At 41.6% G+C, this 20,712-nt stretch overlaps 1 protein-coding gene across 2 annotated transcripts in view; it reads right to left on the reverse strand.

The window, feature by feature from the left end:
• TAFA1 (TAFA chemokine like family member 1) overlaps positions 1–20,712 on the reverse strand; it is a 219,958-nt gene that overhangs the window by 86,228 nt on the left and 113,018 nt on the right. Inside the window, exon 3 of one of the 2 annotated variants that reach the window (XM_085299999.1) lies at positions 12,415–12,426. The exons of the other annotated variant lie outside the window; for it this stretch is intronic. Coding sequence (XP_085156125.1) covers positions 12,415–12,426 — 12 coding nt within the window. The remainder of the gene's footprint in view (positions 1–12,414; positions 12,427–20,712) is intronic. 2 annotated transcript variants of the gene reach the window in all.

Here is a 20,712-nt window from a genome sequence, read left to right on the forward strand (position 1 = left end):
CGCAATAGATGTGCGACAACCACTTAAACAGCTGTGTCCTGAGCAAAAATATTCAATTTTTGCCTTTGCTGCTTGTGCAGCAAATTGCTCTTCACCCTCCTCAAGTAGTTTTCAACATCACTGAAAGAGATGTGGGTACAGAGGGTTGCACTAAAATTTTACAGCTTTCAGAAAGCACTGAAAGTGTCAGTGCAGCCTTTAGGAGTGTATTTTCCAGACACGAGCCAGATTAGCTGAAAAAGAAATGGGTGAGATTACAGCGGTCTGCAGTAACCCTGATTAACCGATGCTAACTCGTGAGCTTTCACGGCTTCAGTGCTAGCAAAGGCACATCATTTGACTCTAAATCCTTTGCAAACCAAAGGAACTGCATGTGCCTCCACTACTTACAGAATATTACTGGAATCTAAAGCCTACATTTGCCWTAATCAGAGCTTTAATAAAAGCATATTTGAAATAACTGTGCATTAAATGCGTGTCCAAGGAAAGTCCTCTGCAAAGTATTTTGGCAACACAGTTTCCTTCATGTTCTGCCTCAGAAAGAACCTAAGTACAAAATGTTTCTGCAGAAAAAATTCTCTCGCTAGTCACAGAGAGATGGATTTGCTTCCAGGAAAGCCTGTCCACTCTCACAAAAGCCCGTTAAGGAAATGCAATGCTTCAAGAATGCTGGAATAAAGAGAGGGAGAGTGGCTTTTTCATTTTCCCAGCCAATACCTAGATCCAGAAGGAAATCAGCTTAGGTCAAAATGCATAGAATTTTTCACCAACAAAACCTTCACATTTTGCACAGGGATGATTTGAAACACCTCATTCAAACAAAGTATTTTATTTTGGTTTGGTTTGTTTAACTCCCCAGCAAAGGATTGTTTGCTTTTTAGTGTTTAGAGGTTTATCTTTTTTAAAAAAAATCAAAAATGTGGATTTGAAACAAAAAGCTAAGAAGTTGTATCATTAAAGTGTTGAAATGAAACATTTCAGCATTTCCCATGAAGTGGGTTTTGAATTCTCTCTTGCTCCTATATTTTTCATCAGAAMCTATTTATAGGATTTGACCCAAATTCTTTTCTTCCTAGCTAGCTCCTATTTTTCAACTAATTTATTAGTCGTCCAGTTAAGTTAATAATGGTTTAGTTTTCTGAAGCAAGTAATAACAAATTGCTTTACAACTTAGAAAAGGAGAACAGGAAGAGGAGTCCTTCCTTACTGCACTTCTATTCTTCAAAAGACTTCCTGAGAAAGGGCCCTCGCAGCAGACCATTCATTTATCCAAAATGTTCTCATCGACAACATACACCTTACCCCATGCCTTCTTGCAAGGGCATTTTTTATGTCTCACATGTTGAAGCTCCTGCTCTGGAGGCCCCGTGCTGAAATGATATGCATCCCCACAGGGATGATCACGAGCTGCATGTCCTCTTACGTGACACATGCACAACTAATTCCCGGGAATTTCCATGTGTTTAGACCAGGACTTGCACACTAGGTGAGGACCCATGCAGGAATGGCCATGTTTTTGGCATACGTGAGCCACTGAGCCACTTCTCTTGGCAGAGAGGTTAACCAAGAGTCTCACCTCCAGCCCATCCTAACAGCTACCTACAGCCCTGGATCCATATACGTTGATTTTTAGACTGGAATGTACTCCCTCCCCCCACACACACACACACATTTAAGGTCTACAAGAGCTAGAGAAGTCAATTATACATGTAAGGTTCTGCCTAAGTGAAAAGAACAACTCTTCACAAGGCTCTGTACACAAACYCAGTTTTACCTGCATGAGAAAATGGCCCATTTGAAATTCTCTGAAATCTTGTTTTTCCATATTCTTGTTTCATTCCAGTTTTCAAAGTGAAGTGATTTTTTGGAGTCAAATCTAGCCTAGCTACTGAGACCAAAAGCACCCTAGAGGTCACTACAGAGGCTGTCGAGAGGTAATTGCTAAACTGGGAGAATCTGGTTCTTTTATTTTAGCAAATGGAAAGGTTTTGACATAGCTTAAGCTCTATAGCCACCTTTTCCTCTAGGAGAAAGACAGACYTTATTGAAGTCAATATCAAAACTCCCATTTACATAAAAGGGCCCAGAAGTGAAAACCCAAAACTTCAGTAGCTTGAAAAGGAGAATCACAAGAGAGTGGGCTATCTCATTCATTTACTGGATCTGTCTGAAGAGTCTGATCTGACTAGCTTTCTTTTAACCTCCCATTCTTTGAGAAGATTGAAGAAAAGAAAACTATCTGCAAAGAGGGAAAGGAAATGGATAAGTTTTTAAACTCTGATGAGAGGAAAAAAAAGTGATCTTACCTTTAGGTGCAATTTATGAAAAGTCATTATATTTTGTAGTAACTCCATCCTTAACTTTCATTAGCAAAAGCTGCCATCTGCACCAGATTAATAATGATGGCTCTGTAATGGCTCCTGCACACCTAAAACCTCCAAATATCTTACGCAGATTGTTTYTAGAATTGCAGGGTACAACCATTACCTTGCACTGCAATTGCAATCYGATTAAATAATGCAAACTGCCTGTAGACCAATGAGTTTTAAACAAGTATTTGTTTATATACTAAAGTCATCAATTTTATATGAAACAGCAAAAAGAAAAAAAAAGAAAAAAAGAATGAGCACCTGTGAATTCATGAACAGAAATTTGCACTGTCAGTGAAATCGACTACAGCAAGTAGAGAGAATAAAGAAAAGCATGTATTACCCTACCACAGGAAAACATACATGGGGCCTTGACAGCACATTAGCTGCTGCACACAGCCAGCAACAAATATTAGGTATCTGAAACTCCATCACAAATCTGTCCGGTAACAGCATACGAGCAGGGTTGCAATGACCTCAGCACCATCGCGCACTCTCTTATCTGCTAAATTGCTTTGCGACAACCTCACTTCATGTCCTTGACCACACTTTGAACAGGTTTTGTCCCCTGGTTTCCAAAGAGCTGACAGTCCTACTTTGGGGCTTTTGAGTATCAGAGGGTTGTTTTTTTTTTTAAAAAAATATTATTAATCATTCTTTTCTCATTTTTTTTCTTGTAGATGAACATTTTTCTTATTATTATTCCCTCCTTCTTACTATTGATAGATGACTAAAGTGCTAAACCAACTTCAAAATATGATATTTGTCTGTCACATGAACAGCTGCAGCTTTGATTAGGCAATGGTCACCAGCCAATGGAATTACATATCGCAGTGCACAAAACAGAACAATTTGAAAAGATGCCCTAAGAGTCTGAAAGGAAAACCCAAATTTTTCAAAAAAGAAAGATTCTAAAACCAGTAAAAAAGCAGCAATGTAACCCAGTCTTTTGGATCTAGGTACTCCATTGTAGCTATAGATTAGATGTTGACTTTTTAGTTCATGCTGAATCCTCCCAGGTGGAATCAGCAGGACATCCCAGTGGGTTTTCCCAGGTGCTATGCACCAAGTGCACCCCTCCCACAGTCATGGGGTGCCCCAAAACTGCTTTTGGTGGGTTGCCATCCCGGAGTCTCACTGATACATGAGGGTCACTGGTCATCCAGGGAGGAAAAGGATCACACCAGCCAAGCCAAGCTCATGGACTGTTATTCCTGGAGAAATTAGGCTTTTTGAAATTAAGGAACACTTTTAGGACAGGTTTAGAAATCCTTGAAGAAAATCTRCTATCCAGATGGACAATTACATTCAGTCTTTTCAGTCCCTCCTCTCACTTCTATTGGTGTCCATATCCCAATTTCTCTATAATTTCCTAGGATAGAAAGAATTAACTGTGGTATTCATCTCCGTTTAGTTTTTTATTTCTTTCTCTTTACATGTTTACCCCCTCCTGCCTTTTCTACTTATATAGCAAACTTGCTGAGGCAAGAGGCTTTCTCCTGCTCTGCCTGCACCGTGTCTCAAACWGTGGTGTCCCATCAGTGCTTGGTCTGTTGCACAACAATAATAGACTTGATAATTATTATTGGACCATGCTATTAAAGTTCCATCAGTGACATAAATGTGCAAAAACATCAAGCTGCTGGGATGTTTGTCTGTAAGTATCTTAGCAGATGTCATGTGTGTGTGAAGAGCTGAGGTAAAGAGCTAAACAAGTACAAATCTATTTACAAAATGCTGAAAACACTCAGAAAGGATGGAATTAGTTGGCACAGGACAAAGCGGAGGTGTCATGGTGCTAGACACTTACTTCACCTATCTTTGTTTTACATCATGGGTCATACACCATTACCTTTTGCTCCAAGCTCCCAGTCAAATTTGATTAGGGACTAATCTGATTCCACATAATGAGAATACTATTTAGGACGCATGCTTTAAATGTGGCTTTTTGTCTACAGTTTGTTAGGTTAATGAATTTAACAATTGAGATGATTTGTACATTCCATGGGTGATTTGGCATGAAAGACATCTATAAAATGTGCAAAACTGGCTAAAAATTGYATTTCAAGCAAAACAAGCAAATAATTATGGCTGATGCTACAACTTGTATGTCTGCTTCACTGTTCATTGATACACACATAGATAACCTATTTTTGGAAATTTAAAACATAGTTACAAAGCACAAAGTGAGGAACACTTTCTTGGACAGGTCAAATTCAACAGGAATATTTTAAGTTTCTGAACAGACCTGACAAAGGACTTCAGTGCTACAACTCCTATCACGTGCATACGTGATCTAGGGTAGATGCCAGATCCCTGAGACAAGCAATTGGCTTCACAAAACATCCCATGAGCTGAGCATGGAGCATTTAAAATCAGCACTCTTCTCCAGCAGACATGGGGCAGAAGCAGGGCTTAAATTCTGCTCSTCATGTGCCACATTACCTGCTCATTTCTGTGGGAAGATCTTTCTTTTCCTACCCAGGACCTTCTCTGAACATAGGCATCCACAGCCTTTCTTTCAAAACTTGGGCACTGAYCATTCTTTTGGCCTTTAAAATGTGGCTGACGGTGTTAGAGATTTCCCTTTTATTGCACAGTAATTTGTGGCTAGAGAATTTAACCAGCAAAGCGGAGGCTGAGACTTCCCTTCTGTGTTTGAAAACACTTCAATTCCTCAATAGCCCTCCCCACTCAGTAAAGCATCCTGGTCATGAGGCAAAGAGCAGAGCAACCCTGAACTGCTGGCAGGAAAGATCCCAAGAGAGGCAATAACTGTCTCTGGGAAGGTGAAGGCCCTGGGTCCTGGTCCCTGCTTCCAGAAGTAATGACACAGCTTATCCAATCACTCCTGCCAAGCGGTTAAATCAAACCATTTAGGTATCCCCAGAATTGGGTAGCTGGCTGAGATTCAGAGTTGCAGTTTCACACACAGTCACCTGAATTTTGCCCAAGCCTTATCGTGATCCTTAAATTCTTTGTTGGATTTTCTTTTTTCGTGTTCCTACTCCAGGACCTGAGAACCAGTTGCTTGCCAGAGGCCTTGAAGTAGAATGGTGGGAGGGTAAAGAAACCCTAATAACATGACAAATCAATAATGACTTTGCTTGTATTACGAATCTGTTGCAGCACAAAGCCTTATAGTTGGATGCTGTATATATCATTGTTCTCTCAAAATTCAGAGGCATGGGGAATCTATTGGCACATTGCAGATCTGTGCTCAAAGACTGAGAGATTCAGTGCTAAGCTAGCAGTTTAAGAAGAAAGCAAGCTACATTTCCCAGGGAACCAACAGGTCCTTTCTGAGAGCAGAAACTACAAGGCCACCTAAGTAACAAAATGTCCTAATCAAAAAAAAAAAAAAAAAAAAAAAAAAAAAGTGGTTACATTGTATCTCAATGCTTGCTCTGCCTGTGTTTCCTTCCAGCTCAACTGCAAAGATCATCTTGCTGCATCAGGTCACAAATCCCAACACTCCCCATGGCTCCTTCAAGGGAAGTAAAATTCATTTTCCCTCTCCTCACTGAGTAGAAACCAAAACCCAGAGAGAGAAGTGTTGGTGCCTGGAGACAAAAAAGACAACAGTTCAAAGAAACCTGGAGGAGGAGGAACCATTGGTGAAGACTTTATGCTGGTCAGCACCTGGAAGGAGCTGCAAAGGGCAACTCAACGCTCCTTCTCTCTGGTTCTCGCTCCTGAATGCTCACGATGCTGAGCATGCCACCCACACAATCTGCCTTTCTCACAACCTCTTTGCCTTTACTGTAGTCTAAATGTCATTTACAACGACACAAGACGTCGGGCCAGCCCTGGGTGAGTTTTCAAGTTTGCGTTAGGAACGCAAAGCCCTCACTCTGCCGGGCGAGGAGGAGCTGTCCCGCTGCACCTCGCTGGGCTGCACTGCTTCCCACAGATATATGACAGATATGTGACAGCTTTCAGCTGTCACACACAAAACACAGAAGCTCAAAATTATACTGTTCTGAAACATCGTTGTGTCACCCTATTTCCAGGGAGAAGTATTATCTCCCGCTTGGCTCGCCTACGGAAGTAATGTGTCTTTGACAAGCACGCAGGGCGTATCACAGAACTTGCCTTAGGGCAGAAACCAAACTGACGACGACGTTTCCCAGCTAACGAGAGCCTGAGAAGACATTGAACAACAAACAAAAATTAAGCAGCAGCAATGCTTTTAGTTAAGTATCAGTCACTTTGATCAATCTCATTCGAGTACTATGTGAGAGTAAAAACATGAAGGGCCACACTTACTGAGATATAATTAGCAGACGTGATCTGGGATGGATCATGTCTCTCCTGTTGACGGCCCAGGATCTGTGACTTCTGACTGAGCAGTTCATGCAACTGATGKCCTGCTAGACACCTTATAAAAAGTATGGGTTTTATGCAGTACATCCTAAAGGATAGAAATTTCYTCAGCTGCTTTTTGCCAGCTGAGAATCCTGCCTTGGAAAGATGACAACAGGCCAGACTGGAAGAATGTAATGAGAAATAAACAGTTGGTGCAGGTTCTGCTATTGACTTGAAGTGCCTCAATTGAGTTTAATGGTATTATTTACAGAAGAGAGTGCAGTAACAGTCGTAAAGTGGGAGGGCAAGTGAGCAGAATACGGGGAGGGAAAGGGTTATGCATTTCACTTTCCCAGAATACATTAAAGAAACTAAGGCATTAATTCACTTTTTCAATTTTGTTTTCAATTCTTTCCTTTGAATTACCTCCTTATATTGATCTCATGATACTAGGGAGTTACATAGTCCAGCACTTACAGAAATAAGCTGGCAGGACTATCCTAATATTAGCATTTAGGAGAATTTATCTGGTTGAGTTAACTTTGGACGGCGCATTCTGTTGAAAAAGTGCACAAAGGGATCATCAACAAGAACTAAACATCGCAGCGAGCATGACACTGAGAGCAAGCCCCAGTGACTGCTGGATGATGACCAACATATTAGAGATCTATGCAGTTTGCATGGATATTTAAAAATATCTGTTGCTTATACATGCTTCACGGTTTGCTTAACACTGACCTTTTGATTTCGACTACCCGCAATAACCAGAASTAATTTGCCAAACATAACAACGGTAACAAGTAACAACTGTACTTAGGCTAAGCTTCCATMCTGCCACAGTAACATAACCATATTAGCGTCTGATGGCAGGGAAGATTTCAAGTCCCAGCACAGTGAGATAAATGTTACTAAATGTTAGCCTACTGTGAAAGATTCAACAAAACATAATTACTATGATTATAGGATATAAAAAGTAACATTACAAAAGAGCTCACTTAATAGAAAAGAGAAGAAGAACGAAAAATTGATTTCTATCTGGAGGTCCCTTTTACACGATACTAGCACATTTCAGAAGTCAATACAAAAAGCCAGGTTCTTTACTATATTCAGAAAAGTAGAGAAAACTGAGATTTTCATGAAGACAGCTACATCTCCTCATTTGCCTCTCTCCAGCTGGGTTTACTGGTATTGTTCTGGTACGAATTGTTTTGCTAGGACATGACTAACCTGTCACCATACAAGGAAATTCAGACAAAATATCACATTGATAAAGCATTTTACATGGTCCACAGTGACATGTGGAATGAGAGGGTCTTTGAAAKGGTCCAAAGCAAACACAAAAATAGTGGAAAACTCACGCGAACCTAAACTTTCTGTCACAGACTGTGCAGAAAGATGCATTCTTTGGGGAGATGTACAGATGACCTTCATCAGCTTCTCTGTAACCYGGTCAGTGGACAGACCCATGCATATATTGTACACACTACGCTGCATGTAACAGTAAAGGGAACCCAAAACCATTGTGCCTGCCTCCTACGTTATGTTGCTGTATTCAGACATTATCTCTTTCCTTGGGAAAAGTAAACACACAATGATATTCTTCGTTGGTAATGCAACTTGAAAAAAATATATATTTTAATGACAAATATTATAATTAGCCACAGTGTTACCTTTTGTTTTCCTCATCAAATATCCCTCCTATCAATTACTTTTTTTTCATCACAGCTAGTCTTGTGTTTCAGTCAGCCCAGACTGTTGTGTACAGAATTAAATCATGACACAGAAATTCCTTACAGAGAAAAAAATAACTGCCAAAATAGTTAAAAGTTTTAAACAATGATYGTCTCGAATAAGTTAAATGTAGGTCATCATCTCTGTCTGGGCAACTTTTTTCTTATTTTTCTGCTATGGGGACTAGATTGATAATTTTCYGCCCTGACATTTTGAGTAACTGAGGAATAGAAAAAAAATATATTTTAAAAGGTACTTGAGCACTTTTTCGTGCTTTAGAAAACTCATATCTCTATGTGYACTGTAAGAGCATAGATCTACTGTGCCATTTACTGATAGAACGCAAAAAGGTTGAATTCAGMGGTCAAGTATTAAAAGAATGCATGCAACGGGTACGGTATTGTTGAAGGGAGAAGATTCATATAAACACACTGAGTCTATTTTCTGTATCCTGAAAGGCCAAGGAAGAGGACAAAGCACAGCTTTAAAGTTACAGAGACAACTCAAGGGACAGCGAGGTCGCCTGGACTCATTCGAGCTGCTGCTTTCTCTGGAACCTCGGTGGGATCTAAGCACCTGGTGATGCTCTTGGAGCTTGTCCACATCTTTAGGTACTTAAATAATGTAGATAATCTAAGTCATCATCATCATTGTATTTACATGCATTGAAGGTAATGTTTCTATTAAAATCATGACAGTAATTGAATAAAAGAGAAAAGCAGAAATGAAATCAACATTTACTGTCCTTGCTCAGAGTAGAGCAGACTCTGACATCGCTCTCAGAGGGGTATTTATAGAGCATGATGAATTTCCCAAAGAACAGGCTCATTAGTGGTCTCCCACCTCCTTCGACTGTAATTTAAGGAACAACTTCAGTCATGACATGATCACAAAGTGCCAAAGCACACCAAGCCAAAAGCTGTTAAGAAACCCACGGCATATTCATTAATAGCCCTGGCAAAGATGTGTGTTTCTCCAGCAGCTTTCAGGCAGACACACATACTGATCACTGTAAGTTGCCTCCTTCAGAGGGGCTGCACCGCACTGCTGCTCACATCTTCTGGCTCCCCTCGCTCTTCTGGAAGTATCCATACTCCTGAGAGCAAGACATCCTGTTTACATCCTCTTCCACTTTTAAGTCACTCTAGAATTCAATTTTTATATCTTTGCTAATGATCCAGCTATAGCAGCTTCTGTATCACCTTCCCACTTCTAAACTGGTAAGTCACTGGGACCTTTCTTTTCCCCTGAATTGTAGCCACCAACATGAAAACCAAGAGATGATGACAGGCATCAGGGCATCAGCAGGAGTGCAGGTTCAGTGGAGTCTGGGGCAGCAAAACCAAAAAAAGACACCAAAAAGCTCCCTCAGCTCTGTGGCTCAGGGAGCAAACTGCTAACGAGCTGCCTGTATAATCACCCTGGGCTTATAGACCAGAAACAGCACACTGTCCCGAGGGGAACTTGGCCCCTCTGCTGCCGTTCGGGTGATACGCCTGGCTGGGTCGCAATTCCGCAACCTTCGCTTGAGGCCTAATTATTTATTACTTTGCAACTCAGCCACAGGTACCAGGACATGGCGCTGTGATAAATTTTYACGTGTACAGAAGCATTACACTTCAGCTTTGCCTAGGACAATATAGATCATTTAACGTGACTCATGATCAAACCCAAGGTAAAAGTTTCCTGGTGAAAGTGTTAAAAATCAATGAGAGAAGCCTTTACAGTCATTCCAATTATTTTCCAAATTCAGTTCATAGGTTATAAATTAACGCTTAAGCATATTGGGGGAGTGTGTGCCCTTTATTCAAAAAGCAATATAGATATCAATTAAAGGACAAATTAGCTATACCTTTTGACTTATGTGCAAAGAAGAGAACCGCTACAGTATTAAAGAGTTTTTAACTAGTGGGTAGTCTGGTAATTAGGGAGCTGTCAGAGCTTGTTATGTTATCTTGCAGCAGTTGGTGTTCAAAATACTTCTTGCCACTCATGATCTGAGTGGGATGTTGTTAATATGCAGCTACAGTCTACAAGAGTTCAAAGGGTAGAATTTAATTACAATTCTGTAAATTCTTAATTTTCAATTACTCTGACACCRGGGAACTGCCCTTCAGAAAGGGCAGATAAAAGACATTTTGGCATTTACAAATGTATGAATAAATAGGAAGGCAAAGAGAAATAATATTTGTGGGGTTGCTACATTTGCAAGTCCTACAGTTGTTTTTTAATTTATTTTTKCTGTGCTAGATTACAAAACACAATTTTCTTCTGTCAACAGTTACAATGCATCATTTGCAGATATTATCTCACTCCAGACAGCAGTTTTGAGGCCATCAAAAGTAATACTTTTATCCTGTAGGGTACAGTAAACTCATGCACAGCTGAGGGCCCTAAGAGGTATGTACAGAAAAGAATAACTTTTTCTCAGAACAAATTTTCTTTAGAATCAAAAGTTCAACTCAATTGCKAAGAGTCTTTTGTTGTTGTTGTTGAATTCACAAGACCACCTCAGCCAGTGATTCCCAAACTTTGGGAGTAGGCCTCTCCCTATCTCCTAGTTTTATCACTGGTCACCCCTTCCCATCAAACTCAACTGGAAATACTGTAGAAACGAGCTGGTTGCACTACCAGCTGAATTCCTCCTGGAGCCTCTGGACCACGTTGAAAGTGATGGATCATCTCTAGCTGATGCTCTGTTACTAACCAAAGACAACTCAATACGCCCATCCACGGTAATGAAGACAACTCTGGGATGACAGACAGACCCTATACTCGTTAGACAGGGCATGAGGGATTCTTCTGAAGTCAACGTTAACATGGAGAGCAGAAAAGCAAAGGGGAAAAAATTGCTTAGATAAAAAAATTAAGTTAGGGAAAGGAAATGAATCTACCCTGGGGGCAGTATTTGAATCCCCTTTTGGAAGGTCAACACTGAACGTTGGCCTGGTGGGGCCTCTCTGAGGACGGCGTTACCCTGGCACTACAGTTAAGAGTGAATGCCACCGCAGGCACCTTGCCTCACACCTGGCCGCTTTCAGGAGACCTTGCGTCACCTCGTGCCTGCCACGAAGAACGTTACGGCAGCACAGCTGGGAGGCTGCACCACTGCGATGGCTCGCTAGTCTATGGGGGAGCCTTCAGTAGACACGTGTACCCCTGGATTTCCGCCTCAGGGAGGAGGGACTGTGCATCACATGGACCTTCCGGGTCCAGCGCTGGGCTGTGTTCTGGTCCTTTACACCATCCTGACAACCAGCACTGCTCACTTCACAGCATCCATAAAACTGGGCGAGATGAGACTCAGTGCAAGCCCCATGTCTGCCTYTGAAGCTGCAGATGATCCTATTGTACGATGGTTTTTATACCAAGTTTCTCAAACGAGCACTGCTTGAGGGACCTCGGCAGAAATCACGTCGGTGGGCGTTTCCTAGCAAACCTACAAAATAAAGAGGAAGGCTCCAAGGGCCAAAGATCTAAAGAAATCTCTTATTTGAGCTGAAGAAACAGCTATAATTGAATCCTGTGGAAGAGACTGTCTTCGGTGGGGGAAGGGATAAGTAGCATAATCAAAAGTTTACGTAGCCTGAGCTTCCACAGTAGGAAACCGTGCTATTAAAGTATTTTTTCTGATGTATTTTTAAAACATTTATAATTTATATAAAAACACCAGGAGGTACCTTTAAAGTTATTTAGCATGAAAGTCCAATAAAAAGCTCCTTAGGTTTTAACAGCGTGATACAATAGCTCTCACAGTATGTAYAGTTAGCCAATTCTTATATTCCGTAGTGCGGGGAACAAAAGCACAATACTTAGTGCTTGCTGTCAAATCAAGAAAAAGTCATTTTGCCACTGGCAGTGATTTACATGCATGCAAGTCCATCCAAAACGCAGGTCCCTCATCCAGGAGTGCAGGGGAAGCGCAAAAGGTCAGAAGCCCCATCACAAGCATTAAATACAAAGCAGTTTGATTAGGTTTTCACAGACACGAGATGCTAAAGGAAACCCCAGCTGAAGCCTGTCCTTCAGGTAACACACATGCAGCAATATTTGAATTTGCTCTGCTATAGAGCAGTGCAAATTGTGTCAGCTTGTTAATAGGCAATCAGCATGTGAGATGCCAACTCAAACAACTAGGAAAACAGCTTGCTTTCAAGTTCTAGGTGCATAGAAATAATTTATTAATTTCCAGTTCTGAGCCCCTAGTAGTTCTTTTTTTTTCCCCTCCTTCCAGAAGCTTAACCTCTAGTCTCAGGTCACACTGTAGTATAATCTCTCACTACAAGTAAGTGGGAGTCTATAGATGCAACCAAGTGCAGGTTTTCTCTCTGTGTCTGTGACTGGTGATTTGAGGATGCAACAAGAGCAAGGCAAAGAAAAATAGCAAATAAACCCCTTTTTTATGTAGGATGCCTGCTTTWCCACACTCCAGGCCACTCAGTACCATGGCTGTTCCAACTGCACCAGAGTTACTCACTCAGTATGAATTCAGCAGGACTGTTCACAAGTATTTTAGCTATAAAAAGAGTGGCCCAACTGTAATGACTGGGGATGAGGGGGCATTTTTTCTCCTTCTAAACTCTGAAAGCCAGTTCTTTTTAGGACTCCAACAAATATAATTTAAAAGTATTTCAAGGTGGTCTTTCCATGACCTGAATAGATTATTTAATAGAGCTGTCACAACAGGCATGTTGCATATATATGCTGAAGAAAAACTTAGGAGTTGTCTAGTTCATTCAGCTTGGTCAATGGTCAGAGTCTGACAAAACTTGAGAGAGTGTATCAGTAATCACTACTATTTGTGCTCATCTTCAAAGAAGAAAAAAAATCACAGATTAACTGTTACAATGCAAGAACATGATTCTGCTTTGTGATCATGGGAAAAACATGAAGTTTGCTCCCAGATCCCTAGGTTAACTTGGGTTGAATTGACYCACAATACAAAAAGGTAACTTCAGTCATCTTCAAACATCAGGCTGGTGCCAAGGACAGAACAAGTACTGTCATAAAACCAGCTACTTGGATCCACTGAGAGCACCTTTTCCWGTTGCAGACTGAAATTGCTCAAAGTAAACTTAATGATCCATGGTCTGTCCCAGGATCTTCCGGCAACCTAGGCAGGACAGTACACTGCTCATCCATGTGAAAAACCCTCTAGGTGCAAGTAAGCAAAGCACAGAGTATAAAAGTAGGGGACATGCAGCAAACTGGTGTCTTAGAAAGGGAGTTTGCCAGGACTAATTTTCTAGTGCTTGTGTGTTTGTGCTGACTCAAACGGTGTGAAAAAGGTTCGTAATAACTTTGTAAGTAGATGTGTTCAAAGAATAAATAGGGRGTCGTTTAATTTTCAGTCCCCATATTGCACCTTTACTCCACTTTAGAGGCAATGACAGAACAGCTAAGTGCATTATATTGTAAACACACTGAAATGAAAATAATGTTTCTCTGTAATGGAATAGCTCATCGTCAAGGCCAAGTTCTTCATTGATTTACATTCCACGTAACCTCAGGAACACTGTATAGGCTGTAAATCAGTGAAGAAGAGCATCCTTTGATTCTAAATCTTCCCAGCCATTCAGAAGTCATGCTAACACGATGCTACAGCTGCACTGCACACGAAGCGACTGTCAGTCGGGGTTGTTCCAATCAATGGTATTGAAAGAGAGGGCTGCGGTTAGCTACAGTATCGATCATGTTAAAGAGCGAAAAACAATTGCAACTATCAGCCCAGTATCATTGCACAGGGCATTAAATGAAAGATTCAAATGTCTTTAAGGTCGCATTTTTTTTTATACTTGATGGTATCTTTGTTCAAATTATTGAGTTTTATTTAATCAGTTTTTCAACTCTCCCTAAATGATAAAAGCAGTAGGTCCTRGAGGACGAACACATCCTGTAAATCAATGAGGTGAAGTTGCACCGAGAGAAGTGGCTATAAAATATTGCCCAGCCACATTGCAAATTTTCTGCTTCTCAGTAACTTATATCTCCTCTTTTAGCTGGAAGCTGAGTAGAGTTATTTTTTCTTTAGCCAATAGCTCTGTAGATTCAACATTCCTGCGAGCTCACATCTGGTGCAAGCCGAGTGATGGAGGAGTAGAAATACAGCTCCAGACACCTGGGAAACGGAATCGACTGGATAAAGCCAAGACTGGAACTGAAACCAGTTCACTTCCACGGACACGCTTGATATGTGACATGGCCAAAAGCTTCTAAGAGAAACAAACACAATTTCAAGTATCTACAGGAAACAGCAATTTAAACGACATGCATCACTCTCTCACAGACAGTCTTTCAATGCTAATTTGTACTCTTGAGCACTTAGGAATTTCCATGTCTTACCAAAAAAGCAGATTAAATCCACTTCAGTGCAGAGATRGGAAAAATCAATGTGTATCTGTGCCACTGTAGGCTATAAACTGACACATATGAAGAAAGGGCAGAAGAATTTTATCCTGCACTTTCCTTTAATCCATATGCTATTTCCACAGCTCTGCAGAGTTGCATAGTCCTGATAYAACAGTATAGTTGTATCCTAAACGGTTAACAGAACTGCTCTGCAGGACCCACTCTTTCCATCTCTCCTTAGCTGATGTTCAGCTGCATTTCCTGGATATGTCTTCCAGAAAATCCAGTTCTGAGACRCATTTTCCACAACCTGCTGTAAGCCAGAACCACTGGAGAAAAATGTTTTTCTCCAGTTGGTGCAGAACAACTAAATCATTCATTTTTTCAACAATRATATTAGCAGCTACAGGAGCAAACCAAGTGAAGGGACTGGCAGAAGTACTCAAGGTGAAAAACCYAGAAACAGAAATGGGTGCCACTGCCCCTGAAAATAGCTCCCCCACTATCAGCAACCACTTACGGGTGTRCTCAAATCCTGTGCAAATATTTGCTCTTGGCTCAGTCTCATCCACAAGGCAGACCCTCGCCTGATGACCTTGATGGCAAAAGAAGTGTCCTGTGCTGCAAAACACGTCAACCTGAATTCACAGACCTCATCGCTTCCCGTGCCGAGCGTWGGCCAGCCAGCGCTGAGCTTTTTAGTACTTTGCTTTGTGAGTGAAGCTGAGCACGAGCACCCAATGAATTTGCCTTCTGTTCGAGATCAAAAGAGAGAAAACCTTGACCTGCGAAGACTGCCTGCTACCTCAGTAATCTTTGCAGGGTCTCCTGTGCAAAAGCATCTCCGTGTAAGCATTTTCCCGAAAAGTCTGAGAGCGGGTACTTCTGCATCAGTAATTCTGGGCACGTGATTCACCGGAGCTACAGCGGCTGGGCTAGGGCTGAGGGGGAAAAGATCGGGGCTTTTCAAAATGCRATTCCTTTCTTCCATAGTAATAACAGCACTGCTGGCTGAATAAAGAAATAGGAATTAGGCCTCTTAGGYTCTCGCATTTAAAAGTGGCCATGTAGCATGCATATTTGCCCATCAGGGGGTAAAGCACTGTGTGGGAGCCTTGCGCAAATCTTATTAAATAACCTGTGGGATGCACACCAAAAGCCCRTGCACCTCTTTAAATAAACGTAGCATGAACATTTATTTACCATTTTCATATTCAGTGTCAATCAGCTAGGAAAAAAAAACAGAAAAAGTTGTCCTTGGTTTCCATAATAATGCCTCAGCACAGGAACACTGAACTACTCGATTACTGTCTCCAGCATTTTTCTATGCAGTTTTTGATAAAATTTTCCAGCTGATCTAGTTATACAGCATTTGGGGTCTATCCATATATGAATCAAATGCCAAGGTTGATGAAAAAAGAAAAAAAAAATCAAAACTCCCAAATCCCCCAACACCGCAGTGTGTAAACAAACAAATGCAAAAAGGCACCAACCCAAACTAAAACAACCCCTAAAACATTTTGGAAGGCAGACTGATTTTTCATAAACTCATTAAAACAATTCCCAATTAAGCGTAAAATAGAAAATTCAGGATTCATGTTACGAAGGAAGAAACAGTTTCCGACCTCACGGCAGATTGATGTTGTGATTTTCCTGAGCTTTAAAAACAAAACTCCACATGATCCTCCCTGCCCCCTTGCCCCCATTTTAAAATATTGCTTTCTGAAGCAATCAAGAATACCTCCTGGAAGAACCAAATCAAACTATATCTTGTCCTTGAGGATATTAGCTGAGAAACGATTTTTGCAAGCTACACTGTAAGGCATACATTGATCTGATGACAGCTTTTGAATCTTTAGATAGAGTTGAACTTTGGCCTTTTCTTTATAATGCCAACAYGCTCGTCTCTGCGAAAGCCCTCAGAGTCACACTTTTTTCCCCAAACACAGAGAAATAAATCTATGAATAATTCTTTCGCCGTTCCATTTCACTATCCCCACTTCTCATAGAACTTTGTGGGCCTGATTCTACTTTTTTCTGCTTTGCTCACATACGATTTTAATGAAATAGATAAAAGTAATTAGGCATATTGGGAATTTTTTTTGAGKTTTTTTTTTTAGGAAAATAAAAATATATTTTTTTCTTTTCTTACATTTTATTTTCTTAGGATAATTGCCAGCATTTGCCTCGCAATCTAGTGTGGGCATATAGACTGATTCATTTCTGCTGCATGCAGAAATGGAGAAGTGGAAAGTCTAAAAACTTACTAATGAAGGTGAGATACCTAGGAGAGGAGGAAAATAAGAATCATTTAAGGGTTGAACATGGAAACTTACTGTCCTTCAGCCACCTATGAGAGCAAAGTCTGCCGTTATCCGCCCCGCTTGCCACTTCCATAGACTTTATGTCCTACAAGGAAGAACTTCTCCATCGCTCCCTCATGGCTCCCAGCAGCTTCTACTAGCTGGGGATTTTAGTATCCAACGAAATTTAGTATGGTCTTAAAAATAATAATTCACCATCAGGAAATCGATTTAATACCAGCATGAAAGACAAGATAATAATTTTTAAATATGTAGCGATTCCCAAGAAACAGAAAACTTCAGTGCTCAGCTCCTCCACCAAAGCCTGCTGAAGCCATTTAGAACATTCCCCTTCACTTCAGATGAGGTCTACAACTCAGCACGTAGTGCAAGCTCAGAGAAAACGGCAAAGATGGATGAAAACTACTTTTTCTCTTGTTTTCTGTCACCTCTGTAGTCAGGTACCAAGATCAAACATATCTATCCTAAGAAGTTAAAAGTGCTGCCAAAAAAAGGTGTTTTCTCAGTTGTAAGCCTCTCCAGCAGATCGCATAAGACTTTATAGGGGAAATTCAGAAAGGATATATCTGGAATCCATACAGCATCGAGCAGCTTAAGTAAAAGAATATCTATGGCACAATTAGTATTAAACACATCTTACATCTGTCAAATGCACACTGCAATCAATACCCCTATGACTGCAGCTGCAAGTTTCTCGAGAAACACAGCAGCTATCTTTTAAACTGATATCAGCCAGATATAATGGGATATCGGCATTAACGTTAGCTCAGTCAGGCATGACAGCTTGCTGTAATGACTAAGTGTCAGCCACTTTGAGAGTTTACATCTCTCTTAATTACCATGATTACCCAACAGACTGGTTTTCTGCTAACATACCTACTGGAAGCTATGAACAAGCAACGAAACTTAAGACGTACGTACATCAGCAAAGGTTTACACTGAATCGTAAGGATCAAATGTTGATTGTTATCAAATTGCTGCCCCTCTGCTAAAAAGTACATTTCAGAAAGCCGTACCACTGCTTGTGATGGGGAGATATATGCTATTTTTCCCCTCTACCTCAATATCATGGCATTTCTAGGCAGAGATAATCACAGAAACTTGGTAGATCAAGAAACTTTCAAAGTACAAGGCCTTTCCTGCATCCCACCAAGCTCAGGGTTGTTGAAAGTCTCCTTGGCTTTTYTTTTAATTTTATTTTTRTCCCTAATTACAGTTTCCCTSTTTTTCCCTCCAGGCTAATGCAGTCCTTTAAAACAAATCCTGTGAGTTMCCTATTATTCACAAGAATCATTTTTTCCCTTGTGCATGTGCTTGGTGACAGTGGAGAGGCTGGAAATACAAACATACAAACCTAATTTTTAATCAGTTCTGCTTTCAGTTGAAAAACCTTTCACAGCTCAAAGTTACCAAAAGCAGAAATTCCAGACAAGGAGTATTGGGTGAGCAATGGACACAAACCCCATTTTTTGGGCCCATTAGGGGACTACTGGGACTCACGGAGCGCTGTTTCCAAGGACAGCTACTGAGAACCTCAGGCTTGCAGCTGCTGAATGARACACATACCTTTTCTCAGAGTTAACCTCTGGCAGTAGGATTCACTGTGACAGAAGGACATCTCTGGTTTCACTGTCTCTTGCCAGTGCTTATCCTGTCCTTAACTTTATTTAGGCTTTCCTAGCCTTCACCGCCACTTTTGTGCACGGTATCCCTTGTGTACTCTGCCTTAACGCATTTCTGAAGCAAGTATTCCAAGAGGTATAAGGAGATGCTTTCATAATGAAGGTAATTATCATTGCATTTTAATGTACTGCAGCACAGAGCCATGTTTCAGTAGTATTACTTCAGACCAAGYGTTATAATACAGAGCTTTAGATCTATCATGAAATACATCTGTAACTAACCTTTGCTTCTGCATGCCAGGATTTTCTCGCACTAAACACTAATTAGGTGTGCTCCTGCCTGCCTGCCACAAGTGGCTGAGGCTCTTCTAATGAGTCTATAGCTGCAAAAAAAGAGAGAGAGCGAAAAAAAAGAAAGAAAGAAAAAAAGAAAGAACTACCAAGTCACTTTGGACCCCCTTTTATAGGCAGTGCCTTCTAATAACTCTAATTGTGACAGAACATTGCCTCCTAGAGATTGATGTCACTACATTCAAACAAAAAATCAAATCAGAGTGCAGCAAAGGACAGGGAAACTCACAGGAAAATAAGATTAGCCATAGATACGGCTGACTATCAGAACCCTAATAGTGTTATAAATCCCATTACTTTCAATATACCTGACACAGTATACACAGATAGTAAGTAACAGTAAAGTACCACATACAGACTCATTATTTTCCTTGGCACACAGAACATGTACAGTTGTGTAGGGAAGGAAAAGGGAAGGAGATGTTCAAAGGATTGTGAAAGAATCACTGCAGATGAGCAATCCACTCCTCTTTTTTCTATAAGAAAGATCACCACTTCAGACATGCACAAAAACCTTCTTGTAGGTAAGGTGTAAAGCACTTGTAGGTCCCCTCAGTTACCTTCAACAGCCATCCCAAAGCCTCRGAGCTTTGCAAAAACCTTGAAAATCCTTCTCCAGTCTGTCTAGGCCTGGGGAAAAGCAGCTGAGCCTTGTTAGCAAATCAGCCAGGCAGAATAGGTAAACTTCAGTTATCCCCAAAAGCCAATTAAGAGGAGTTACAAGGCAAGTCTGGCCAGTCAGAGGCAGGGGAGAGACTGGCAGCCTTGGCTGGGGTGGCAGGAGCCAAGGTAGCCTGCAGGGTAATTAGCAGGGCTGTGCAAGTACGCGGTGCTCCTCGGGTTGTGGGGAAGAGCAGCAGGCAAGCACGACACGGCGCAGCAGGAGACCCTGGCTGGTACTGCTGTTAATCCGAGACTGCAAATGCAGCCAGGGCTGAGCAGAGCTCTCCTCGGCTTTGCCGTGCCCAGCGTGAAGCGCGCTGGCTCTGCTGGGCTGGCTCGACCCCTCCAGCAAGGCTGGTTTTAGGCAGCAGAACCGTTAGGCGTGTCGCTGTGCCTCCCGTCCAGACCTGTGCTTTTGCCGAGAAGCAGCTTTCATGCATAAATAAGTAAGTGCAGGGAACGTGGGCTGGAAGTCTCCACGAGTGAGATGAAACTTTGAAACACAGCTTATAAAAAGCGCAACCTGGAAGCAGATTAACTGCCATGCCTGGCTTCTGAGTTGGTGGGGAGAGCTCACGGAGCCAGGGAGAGCAAAGAGTACGATGCATAAATTGCGAGGCCGGAGGTCAGTCTGAGAAGGGGTAAGAAATCTCCTTTATTCCCTCTCACACCTATTGCAATCTCCCCTGCAGAAGCTTCTCCAAGTGAAATTGTCAACGCAAGCTGAATTTTTCATCTGCCCCAAACCCCTCTTCGATTAACCCTTCTTCCCAGAACCGCGCTCGGGCTCTCCCCGCGCCACGAGCATCCCTCCCGTACCAGCGCGCCACCTCCTTTACGAAAACGGAGCTGCTGCTCTATTAGAGTCGTGCTTCCCGAACCACGAGCCAGGCAGCTTCCACCGTTTCCCTCAGGAACCTTTTCTCACCCCGATCAATCTCTTTCCAACACAAGCCTTCCTATTTCCCCGTCCCCCGTGGTAGCCAGGGCCGACTG

The sequence above is a fragment of the Rhea americana genome, unplaced genomic scaffold (genome assembly GCF_003343005.1).
Source record: "Rhea americana isolate MKP2758 unplaced genomic scaffold, rheAme1 scaffold_16, whole genome shotgun sequence".
In the NCBI taxonomy this organism is placed as follows: Eukaryota; Metazoa; Chordata; class Aves; order Rheiformes; family Rheidae; genus Rhea; species Rhea americana.